At 39.9% G+C, this 12,871-nt stretch overlaps 1 protein-coding gene across 4 annotated transcripts in view; it reads right to left on the bottom strand.

Moving 5' to 3' along the window:
• The window catches only part of KDM2A (lysine demethylase 2A), a 91,179-nt gene that overhangs the window by 55,449 nt on the left and 22,859 nt on the right, over nucleotides 1-12,871 (bottom strand). The window contains exon 3 of one of the 4 annotated variants that reach the window (XM_052661611.1): nucleotides 9,951-10,009. The exons of the other annotated variants lie outside the window; for them this stretch is intronic. Within the exon in view, the coding sequence (XP_052517571.1) occupies nucleotides 9,951-9,986 (36 nt within the window). The 5' untranslated portion in view covers nucleotides 9,987-10,009. The remainder of the gene's footprint in view (nucleotides 1-9,950; nucleotides 10,010-12,871) is intronic. 4 annotated transcript variants of the gene reach the window in all.

Here is a 12,871-nt window from a genome sequence, read left to right as displayed (position 1 = left end):
ATCATGCCAATCTGAATTATTTGGCATCTACTGCTATGATTCTCTTGTATTGTTGGGATGTAATGAGAAAAAACCCTAGGGAAAAGTAAATTATGTTAAATTTTATACTGCCAAGAGGAAGGGGAATAGACAAAGAAATTGAAGGGATTTGATAAACCATACTTCATCCTTCATTATACTTGTTAGAAAGCTTGTTCAGTACTCAAAGAAAGTTTCTAAGAGAGACAGAGTAAAGACTTAGAACAGAGACCTAACAGCTCTTTCCCCACCATCATCCTCATAGAGATTCTAAGCTGGTGAGTCCCATGGCTTTTGTACCAGAATTTACATGTCCTGAGTACTTATTGTAGGCTGAGTTCTGTCCAAGACAGGAAATAAAATATAGAAGTGAGTGGCTGTTTTCCAGAAGCTCATAATTTGTTTAGAAAACAAAACTCACTTAATTAAGAAAAGACTAGAGGCATAGGCAAGAGCAGAATGCAAAAAAGAACTTAGAACAGATTGAGACAGTCCACTTTCACACAGGTGAGTGTTGCTATGAAATGCTACAGCTGAATATCAATGTGACTAGATGTTATTACATTTTCTATCATAATAATAGCTAACACATGAATGCCTCCTTGTGTTAAGCATTTTCAAACCCACTTTTATAGCTTATTTATAATCCTTACAATAATCCAATGAAGACAGTAAAATGTCAATTTTAGTTATGAAGAAAGAATCAAAAAAGTTAGGTAACAAACCAGAATTACTTAACAAGTAGCTATTCTTAATCCCTACAACAGAAGTTCTGGAATTTTCTGGTCTCAATCCCTTACACTCTTAAAAATTACTGAGGACCCCAAACAGCTTTTGTATATATGGGTTATACAGGTCAATATTCAGTGATTACAAATTAAAATGGAAGAATTTCTAAATATGAAATTGCAAAACAAGCCTTGAATTTCCACAAAGGCTCAAGAAAAACTTCAGGATTTCAAAGTAATGTTTCACTGGACCATGATGAAGTTACAAAGATTAGAGTAGGTGTAATCCCCAGATGTTTAAGCTGGTTTTAGAAAAGGCAGAGGAACCAGAGATCAACATCCGCTTGATCAATTAAAAAGCAAGAGTTCCAGAAAAACATCTATTTCTGCTTTACTGACTACACCAAAGCCTTTGACTGTGTGGATCACAGTAAACTGTGGAAAATTCTGAAAGAGATGGGAATACCAGACCACCTGACCTGCCTCTTGAGAAACCTATATGCAATTCAGGAAGCAACATTTAGAATTGGACATGAACAACAGACTGGTTCCAAGTCGGGAAAGGAGTATGTCAAGGCTGTATATTGTCACTCTGCTTATTTAACTTATATGCAGAGAATATCAAGAGAAACGCTGGGCTGGAGGAAGCACCAGCTGGAATCAAAGATTGCCGGGAGAAATATCAATAACCTCAGACATGCAGATGACACCACCCTTATGGCAGAAAGTGAAGAGGGACTAAAAAGCCTCTTGATGAAAGTGAAAGAGGAGAGTGAAAAAGTTGGCTTAAAGCTCAACATTCAAAAAACTAAGATCATGGCATCTGGTCCCATCACTTCATGGCAAATAGATGGGGAAACAGTGTTAGATTTTATTTTGGGGGGCTCCAAAATCATTGCAGATGGTGACTGCAGCCATGAAATTAAAAGACGCTTACTCCTTGGAAGGAAAGTTATGACCAACTTAGATAGCATATTAAAAAGCAGAGACATTACTTTGCCAACAAAGGTCCGTCTAGTCAAGGCTATGGTTTTTCCAGTGGTCATGTATGGATGTGAGAGTTGGACTGTGAAGAAGGCTGAGTGCCGAAGAATTGATGTTTTTGAACTGTGTTGTTGGAGAAGACTCTTGAGAGTCCCTTGGACTGCAAGGAGATCCAACCAGTCCATCCTAAAGGATATCAGACCTGGATGTTCATTGGAAGGCCTGATGCTAAAGCTGAAACTCCAATATTCTAGCCACCTCAGGCAAAGAGTTGACGCATTGGAAAAGACTGATGCTGGGAGGGATTGGGGGCAGGAGGAGAAGGGGACGACAGAGGATGAGATGGCTGGATCGTATCACCGACTCGATGCACATGAGTTTGGGTAAACTCCGGGAGTTGGTGATGGACAGGGAAGCCTGGCGTGCTGCAATTCACGGGGTCGTAAAGAGTCGGACACGACTGAGTGACTGAACTGCATCAAAAGCAGCTAGTTAAGAGCACAATGCTGCTGCTAAGTTGCTTCAGTCGTGTCCGACTCTGTGTGACCCCATAGACGGCAGCCTACCAGGCTTTGCTGTCCCTGGGATTCTCCAGGCAAGAGTACTGGAGTGGGCTGCCATTTCCTTCTCCAATGCATGAAAGTGAAAGGTGAAAGTGAAGTCGCTCAGTCGTGTCCGACTCTTCGCGACCCCATGGACTGCAGCCCACCAGGCTCCTCCATCCATGGGATTTTCCAGGCAAGAGTACTGGAATGGGGTGCCATCGCCTTCTCCAAAGAGCACAATGAGTACCAAAAAATGAGTTAATCTCTGAAAAAAACACATATAAATCCTACTACTTTACAAAATTTTAGAAAACAGAGGAACACACAAATACACATTCAATTAATCCTGAGTGATATCATCACACATCAAATAGTTCTGGAAAACTCCAGTGTATTTCTAGAAAATCTTCACTTTAATTAGAGAATGAGACAGAAAAAGGCAAATAACATCTTAGTATTACTACAAAGACAGTTTTGACCTCACAGATTCCTATACTTAAAAGAATCCTGAGTATGTACCATACTGCGGGAACCACTGTTTCATAGCAATCCTGTTTAAATCCTGGGTCATAAAAATTAATTTATGTCATTTATGCATTTTTTAAATGAAATAGTAGGAACAGAATGAAGTGGAGAGTATCAGAAAACACAGTATGGGTTACCATTTCCTGAAACTTTTGTTACAATTATGTATACCCAAGTGTATGAGTATACTGGCTCCTAACTGAAAAAGGTGCTTCCTACTGCAGTCAAAAACTGAAAACACCCTCCCACATGCTAATTTCCCTACACTACTGCCAAGCCAAAGGCTGTGTGCACATAACCTATCATCTGTATGCTGAAAACTGAGAATCTGTGATATTCTCTGATATATTCTGAGAATCTAGATATTCTCCAACATGAAGGCAACTAAAGGTTTCGGATGGATAAAATGTCTACAGAATAGGTATAATTTACCTTACCATGGTTTCATGCTGTTGCCACAGCCATCTCTAATGCTTTTCTACCACCTCCTCTTCCACAGTCAGTTCAGGTAAATACGAAGGGAAGAGGGGTTATCCAAGCTCCATTGCCACAAACAAAGGTGCTCTTTCCTTCCCTCTAAACAGAGCTCCTGCTCTTAATACAGGTTTACTTCCTAAGTGAAGGGCCTGCCTTCACAGCAAACTGGTCAACAATCACTTTGCTGCTGGCATTATGGTTACTGCTCTCCTCCTGAATCTACAGGATTCCCTGGGTCAAAACAGCAGTATTCAGACAATGGTTCAAGCTGTAGATGTCTCTCCTTATCCTGGCAAAGGCAGGCCTGCATCTGGCGAACTGCAACAAATGGAAACAGCGGACAGTGAAAGGCAGAGCCTGTCTGCACGGACAGCTGAAGCTCCACCCACAGCCTGGGCACAATCCACGACACCCAGCGATCTCAACAGTGGACTCCCTTAGAGGCTACAAAGACAAACTCTACTGGAGGCAGTGAATGAAACATGATATCACTGCCTCTTCCTCTCTACCAGAACTGAACTACAGGATTTTATCTCAGAAGGTGCTTCTCAATTAGTCCAAATAGACCAATAAGAAGCCTGAGGAAAATTATCAGAAAAAAGGCAGGGAGGCAGGGCTAAGTTCAATGATGCATTATAATGGCACATATTATATTTTTTAAAAAATTATAGTAACCTACACATAATGTAACATTTTTAACCATTTTTACATGTATAGTTCAGCGGCATTCACACTGTTATACAACCAACATGACTACCCTTCTCCAGAAGTTTTACATCATCCCATACTGAAAGTCTGTCCTTACTGGTTGAAACTTTTTCAATGATCTTATTTTTCTGGTATGAGCCTACCCTAAATTGCAAGTGTACCCCTCTCCTAGCATAGACCCAATCCCACTACTATCTTCAGACCTGGAGGGGAAAGGGCAAATTCCGTGGGGGCAGAAATCTTTTTACTGCTGCCTTCCAAGAATCTAGCGCATGTCTGACAAATACAGATTCAAATATTCATTTATTACCTGTCCAAAGTACTATTCCAAGAGAACTTACTAACTACAAAGGGAAAACATATCTTTACAATGAAGAGTTCTGCTTGTTACCACCTTAACCAGTCTTAACCATCACTACCAGGGGGGCAACTGAGCACTGTGCCCCTTCTGACTTGATCCAATATGAAGTTCTCAATCACCCAGGAAGCATCCTTGCCAAATGTTTAACATGAATCGAATCCTCTAGACTCAAGTTCTAGTTTACAAGGAATACAGTTTAGAAAAACAAAGTACACAAGGAGGGAAGAGACAAATCCAGAATGTGTCACATTTTTAAAAAACAATGTCACTCACATGAGTACAGTCAACTGATTTCTGACAGAGGACCAAGGGCAATTCAACACCTTCCCGTGGAATGAACGCAGTCTTTTCAACAACTGGTGCTGAAACAACTAGACAATCATGGAATAAAAATATCCAAGCAATAAACCTTATGTATTTCACAAATTAACTCAAAATGGACCATAGACCTAAACAGACAACAGAAAGCTTCTAGAAGATAACAGGAAAAATCTGAAATGACCCCGGGTTTAGAGTTTTTAAGACACAGTACCAAAAGCACAATCCACAAAACAAAAATTTGGTATATTAGTCTTCATTAGAATAAAAAAAACCTCTGCTCTGTGAAATACATTCTTCAAGAGAATAAAAGGGGAAATCACAGACTGGGAGATAATATTCACAAAAGGAGCTGAAAACCTATGTCCACACACCAAAATCGGTATACAAACACATACAGCAGTTTTACTCAGAAGTGTCAAAACCTGGAAGCAACCAACATGCCCTTCACGAGGTGAGTGGATAAACCAACTATGGTATAGCCATACAAGGCAGTGTTGCTGCTGTTTAGTCGCCAAGTTGTGTCAGATTCTTTTGTGACTCCACAGACTATAGCCCAGCAGGCTCCTCTTTCCATGGGATTTCCCAGGCAAGAATACTGGAGCGAATGCCTTTTCATTCTCCAGAGGCTCTTCCTCACCCAGAGATCGAACCCACATCTCCTGCACTGGCAGGCAGACTCTTTACCACTGAGCCACCAGGGAAGCCCCACTACAGAGTATTATTCAGCAATGAAAAGAACTAGCAAGACACAAAGAGATACAGGAAACTTAAATGTATATTATGAAGTGAGAAAAACTAGTCTGAAAAGGCTACAATACTGTATTTGGATTCCAACTATCTGACATTCTAATAAAGGCAAAACTATGGATATAACCCAAATAACTATAAATACAAAGAGGGAACCCTAATATAAACTACAGACTTTGGGTGATAATGTTTTATCACTTTGAAGTGAAGTTGCTCAGTCGTGTCCGATTCTTTGCGAACCCATGGACTGTAGTCTACCAGGCTTCTCCATCCATGGGATTTTCCAGGCAATAGTACTGGAGTGGGTTGCCATTTCCTTCTCCAGGGGATCATCCCGACCCAGGGATGGAACCTGGGTCTCCCGCATTGTAGACAGACACTTTACCGTCTAAGCCACCAGCGAAGTCCTTTTATCACTTTAGGTTCATCAATTATAAAAATGTACCACACTAATGCAAGATGTTAATAACAGGGGAAACTGGGAGGCAAGGTGGGGGTATGTGGGAACTCTGTACTTTCTTCTCAATTTTTCTGCAAATCTAAGACTGCTTTAAAAATAAAAACTTAGTAGTTGGGGAAAAAAAAAATCTATGTCACAAAAACAAAGAAGATAGAGGGACTGTACAGAATCAGCAAACTTTTACTGTAAGGGGCCAGAGAGTAAATATTTTAGGTTTTGTGGGACATAAGGTCTCTATCACAACTATTTCAACTCTGCCACAGTAGCATGAAAACAGCCAGAGACAACACAAGTGCATAAACTTGGCTTCATCTACAGATATTGAAATCTGAATTTCATATAGTTTCTATCTTCCATAAAATACTGTTCTTTGGATTGTTTTCAACCATTTAAAAATGTAAAAGCCAAAGAACTGAAAAGACGTATGTAAACAACGACTTATCTACACATGTTCACAACAGCACTATTCCAAACAGCCAAAAGGTAGAAACAACCCAAATATCCATCACTGGGCAGATAAAGTGTGGTATACCTATATCCAGGAAATATTATTCAGTCATAAAAAGGAATGAAATATTGATACAGGCTACCATGTGAATGAACCTCAAAAACATGCCGAGTGGAAGAAGCCTGACACAGAAGGTCATATATTATTCCAACTATATAAAACATCCAGAATAGGCTAATCTACAGGAACAGATAGTCAACTAGTGCTTCCCAGGAGCTGAAGGGAGGGGCTGATGGGGACACTGCTTAACAGTACAGGGTTTCCTTTTTGGGTGTTTAAAATGTCTTAAAACTAGACAGAATGCACTGAAGGTATTAAATGTCAATACACTGCACACTTTAAAGTGGTTAATAATTTATTTATGAAAATTTTACCTCAATTAAAAAAAATACAGGGGGGAAATGTAAAAGCTATTCCTACTTTGGGGGCTGTATAGAAACAGGTGGCTAGTCAGACTTGACACATGAGTTATAGTATGTCAATCTCTATCCTAGATTAAAAGAGACTGAAGAGCTATAATTAAATGGAATGCATAAACTTGGAATGAATCCAGAGTTTTAAAAAGCCAGAAAAGAGCCATTTAGGCAAATGTGAATATTAGGTAACAGGGAACTGCTGTTATTTTCTTAGGTTATGACAACAGATTTGTGATCAGGTTCATACCCTTATTTAGGAAAGACATGCTGAAATATTTAGGGGCTTCCAAGTGGGCTTCCCTGGTGGTTCAACTAGTAAAGAACCCGTCTGCCAATGCAGGAGATACAAGAGACACAGGTTCCACCCCTGGGTTGGGAGGATCCCCTGCAGGAGAAAACGGCAACCCACTCCAGTATTCTTGCCTGGAAAATTCCACGGAGAAGCCAAGTGGGCTACAGTTCATGGGGTCGCAAAGAGTCGGAAATGACTGAGCACACACACACACACAAATATGTCATGATGTGCATATTATTTTCAAATAATTCAGCCTTGAGAAAGTATATACAGAAATAAGATGGCAATTTTTAGAAAACACTCGGGACTCTAGGTGAACAATATACAGATGATCGTTTCAACTTTTCTGTGTTAGAGTTCTTCCAAACTACAAAGGTTTGGGGGTGACTGCATTTTGTGAAGGTAGACAGCTGCCTTCAGTTGGAGAAAGCTGAACACAAAGGTCGACAACAGGCAGCTTCCTTACCACTGAGCCACCCGGGGAAGCTCATATACTTGGATTACTGAGACTATAATATATAAATTCTAATAACTAGTACTCATAATATTTACAAAATTACTAAATATTATCTTTTTATACTGGGTCTATGAAGTAGAAAACACATTTACCTGTATATTATCTGTGTACATGCAGGCGTGTGTGCATGTATAAAGGCCAATAAGACAACACGGTAGGATACATGTACTGATAAAATAGTTCCTTTGGTGGAAGAGATCAGGGCTAAAGCCATTAGAGGCTCTTCAGCCTTATCTATAACACTTTAACTTTACATAATAATGTATTCTTTATCTATAATACTTTATATATATAATAACATATTCCTACTCTATTTGTAATTAAAAAGCAGTCATATTTGAAATATATAGAACTAGCTGGTTATATAAGTTCTGAAAATTATAATAGATACCATCTATTCAAACTTCATTGTTTGCAAAGCAGTCTATATTCATTATCCTATTAAATCTTCAAACAACTCTAAAAAGGCAAGTATCATTATTACCCCTAATTTAGAAATGACTAAACTGGTCTAAAGCTCAACATTCAGAAAACTAAGATCATGGCATCTGGTCCTATCACTTCATGGCAAATAGATGGGGGAACAGTGGAAACAGTATTAGACTTTATTCTGGGGGGCTCCAAAATCACTGCAGATGGTGGTTGCAGCCATGAAATTAAAAGACGCTTACTCCTTGGAAGGAAAGTTATGACCAACCTAGATAGCATATTAAAAAGCAGAGACATTACTTTGCCAACAAAGGTCTATCTAGTCAAGGCTATGGTTTTTCCAGTGGTCACATATGGATGTGAAAGTTGGACTGTGAACAAAGCTGAGCGCTGAAGAATTGATGCTTTTGAACTGTGGTGTTGGAGAAGACTCTTGAGAGTCCCTTGGACTGCAAGGAGATCCAACCAGTCCATCCTAAATGAGATCAGTCCCGAGTGTTCTTTGGAAGGAATGATGCTAAAGCTGCAACTCCAGTACTTTGGCCACCTCATGCAAAGAGTTGACTCATTGGAAAAGACTCTGATGCTGGGAGGGATTGGGGGCAGGAGGAAAAGAGGAAGACAGAGGATGAGATGGCTGGATGGCATCACCGACTCGATGGACGTGAGCTTGAGTGAACTCCGGAGGTTGGTGATGGACAGGGAGCCCTGGCGTGCTGCGATTCATGGGGTCGCAAAGAGCCAGACACAACTGAGCGACTGAGCTGAAACTGAGACTCAGAGAGGTTAGGAAGTGCCCTATTTAAGCTTGCACCATGTCAGCATCTGGAAGGAATGCCAAACCACACTAAAGCAAATTCACACAGAAACTGACAGATTAGTTACAGCCTTGCTAAGGGAATATTCAGTTAATGTAGGAGTAAAGAGAACACACTCCTTCATTTTGCCACTGCTAAAGAAAAATATTTGCTTATTTATCTGCCAGACTCAATAAAGGAAGCTGTAAGACCATTTCTTGACTAACTACACTGAACATGGCTGTGGCATTCCAAACCTACCAAAAGTTTAACAGATTTAAGTAGAACTGAAGTGACAAGCCATGGACGGCCAGCCTCTGCCTCAGCTCTTTTGGTTCATTCTAAGTAAAGTACAGTAGATAAATTCATCTGGACTGCACTTTAGGGTGTGGGTTATTTGTTTCTTTTGTTGTTAACTGGAGGGTAGTCTGCTTTATAATGCTGTGTTGGTTTCTGCCGGGTAACATCTTGAATTAGCTGTAACTACACACACACGGGCACATGGGCACACGCGCACACACACACAAACACAGCCCCTCCTTCTTGATCCTCTCTCCCACCCCATCTGCTATCCTGGCCCATTAGGTGGTCAGAGCACCAGGCTGGGTTCCCCGTGTCATACAGCAGCTACCACTAGTTATCCATTTTACACATGTCGTGCATATATGTTAACAGTACTTTCTCAATTTGTTCCATTCTCTCCTTCCCCTGCTTGGATTATTTGTTTCTGATAAAGAAAAAACCCTACGATTTGAGTTTTATCTACCAAACATCTCAGGTTTGTTTGTTTTTTTTAAAGGACAGCAATAATGGCAAGTATTTAAAGCAACTATAACTGATCTAGTAAAAACTAAGTTAATAAGTGTACACTCAGTCGATATTTACATTACCACTAGAAAAGAGGCTTGCTACAAGAATCTCTAACATAAGGTAACAATGAAGTGTCTCTGAAGCTCATGATCCTTGAACTTCTCTTCCCTTTTTACTTTAATAAAGTTTAGCTAGGTTCACTGACTTCTGAAATCCAGTGAAAGGTATCTCTTTTAACCTGAGCTTTCCCAGGTTGGCACAAGGAGCTGTGGTTAAGCCTGGATGAAATACCAACAAGACTTACCTCTACTCTCATATGCCAAATCTTCCATAACAGCATCGTTTTTAAGTTGATTACATACTCTGGAGAGTAAGAATAAGGAGATCAAACCAGTCAATCTTAGAAGAAATCAACCCTGAATACTCATTGGAAGAACTGATACTGAAGCTGAAGCTCTAATACTTTGGACACCTGATGCAAACAGCCAACTCACTGGAAAAGACCCTGATGCTCGGAAAGATTGAAGGCAGAAGGAAAAGGGGGTGACAGAGGATGAGAACTGGGGTAAACTCTAGGAGATGGTGAGGGACAGGGAAGTCTGGCATGCTGCATGCAGCTCATGGAGTTGCAAAGAGTCAGGCACCACTTAGGTGAACAACAATAACAACAACATATTCTGGGCTTATATGTCAGACACTGTCACAAATCTTAGATGTTTCAACTTCCATCTTTCATGCGATATTTGTATCTGGTTCAGGAAATCTTTACTGCTAGTGCTACAAAGTAACTTTAGTGCTGGGCCAGGTTCTGAGGAAGTTTCAAACATACTAACATAATTCCAGATGATCTAAAAGAGCTACCTACTTCTAAAAGCTTTTACAAAACATCTTATACTCAAGAAATCATTAAACTCACTAAAATGAGGGCAGAAAGCATGGAACTATAGTTTATAACCAATATTTTTTATAGCCAATATTAACCTGAAGAGTGTTTTCCTACAGCAAAAAAGAGAATAAATGGTTCTTTCCCATTCACCATTTCAATACTGCTCATTTTGTATTCAGTGACTTCAATTCATACTACACATGCTGTTTCAAGGTTCTTTCCTATACTGTTTCCTGTTCTATCACCTTTCCTTACAAATGATGACCTCATGACTATAAAGAACATAAACACTTTAAATGCTAGCAATTATAGTTTGCCTCCCTCACAATGTCAGGCCAACCCTCTGCTCTCTATCCTACTCTAATTATCAAGGTAACTTCTCACCCTCTCATTGGGTCTCAGTTAATTTCACTCAAATCTCAAGACAACTAAGTTCTAAAATGTGCCTTTGGCACTTTACTTTTTAAAATTATTTATCTGGCTCTCTGTCCTCAATAGTTTAAGATCCAGCATTTCCAGAGAAGCTATTATTTAATTTTGATTCTTGAATATCAGATATTCTTGAATATTAGAATATCAAATATCAAGAATACTGGTATTCTTGAATATCAGTCTCCCAACAACATAGTTCAAATTTCAGGAACCACGGTATATGAACCGTGGGTAGCTGCCTAAGTACAGATTTTACTGGTCGAAAAAGTGGCTTGAAAATGACAGATGTGTATTGTGTCCATTGACCAATCACACCCCTTTCAAAGTCTGTTGATGAGTCACTGGGCATGTTATTCAGTTCATACACAAATAGCACACAGTGTGTAACTGTATTGATGCCTAGTCTCCAGGAATAAACCCACATGCAATTTTACAAAAACAGACAATCAAAAGAGGGAACTGGCCTTCAGAGATAAAAATGAAGGAGATAAAAAGTAGTAATGCTGGAAGTGAAATCTGAGTTATATGTGTCAGATGAAGTTAGTGCAAGCAAACTCTTCGACATAGACATTAAGGAAAGTGATGATGGTGATAAGGATGAGGCTGTCCCAGAGAAAGAGACACCAGCGAAAAAGGAACTCTCAGTGATATTCATGACATTGAAAGTACAAAGGATAAAATGTTGGAAGCCAAGGCATCCAGAAGATGTTTGCTCCATATCTAATGTTACACAACAAGAAGCAGGTAAACACTGTTCAAGCTAAGGTAAGTTTTTAACAAAGATACAGAACAGTTTAATATTCAATGTTTCTAATGCTTTAAATTATAGTGTATCAACTAAACACCTTCCAGACCCAGGGATCAAACCCAGTTCTCCTGCATTGCAGGCAGATTCTTTGCTGTCTGAGCCACCAGGGAAGAACCCCAGAAACGTATGTTTACTATTGTTTTCACTTTCTCATATATTTATAACCAATGATGAAATCATTTTTAATTTTGACAAAAATTTTAAAGGGCACATCATTTTTCCCATTGACAAGGATCTTACGAGTATGCAGGATCATTTTTACAGTCCCATACTACCATGCAAAGTGGTGGGGGGGGTGCTGTGTGTGGATATATACAAGAGTGTGTGTGTGTGTGTGTGTGTGTGTGTGTTTACGTACAGGCATGGAACTTATTTACTGAAGCATGGTTGATTTACAATGTGTTAGTTTCTGGTGTACAGCAAAGTGACTCAGTTACACGTATATATACACATATTCTTTCTCATATTCTTTTCCATTATTATTTACTATAGGATATTGAGTACAGTTTCCGGTGCTGATACAGTAGAAACTTGTTGTTTATCTATTTTATATATAATAGTTTGTATCTGCCTAATATATCCGCCCCCACCACCACCTTTCACTTTTGGTAACCATGTCTGTTTTCTGTGTCTGTGAGTCTGTTTCCATTTTGTAGGTAAGTTCATTTATGCCGTATTTTAGATTCTACATATAAGTGATAGGGCCTCCCTTGTGGCTCAGCTGGTAAAGAATCCACCTGCAAGGCAGGAGACCTGGGTTCAATCCCTGGGTTGGGAAGATCCCCTGGAGAAGGGAAAGGCTATCCACTCCAGTATTCTGGCCTGGAGAATTGCAAAGAGTTGGACACGACTGAGCGACTTTCACTTTCACTATAAGTGATATCATATGGTATCTCTTATTTCACTTTGTTTGATAATCTCTAGGTCCATCTGCTGCTGCCGCCAAGTCACTTCAGTCATGTCCAACCAACTCTGTGCGACCCCACAGACGGCAGCCCACCAGGCTCCCCTGTCCCCGGGATTCTCCACGCAAGAACACTGGAGCGGGTTGCCATTTCCTTCTTCAGTGTATTAAAGGGCAAAGTGACAGTGAAGTCGC

The sequence above is a fragment of the Budorcas taxicolor genome, chromosome 25 (genome assembly GCF_023091745.1).
Source record: "Budorcas taxicolor isolate Tak-1 chromosome 25, Takin1.1, whole genome shotgun sequence".
Classification (NCBI taxonomy): Eukaryota; Metazoa; Chordata; class Mammalia; order Artiodactyla; family Bovidae; genus Budorcas; species Budorcas taxicolor.
The sequence above is the reverse complement of the archived record's forward strand: the minus strand, read 5'-3'. Positions and strand labels throughout refer to the sequence as shown.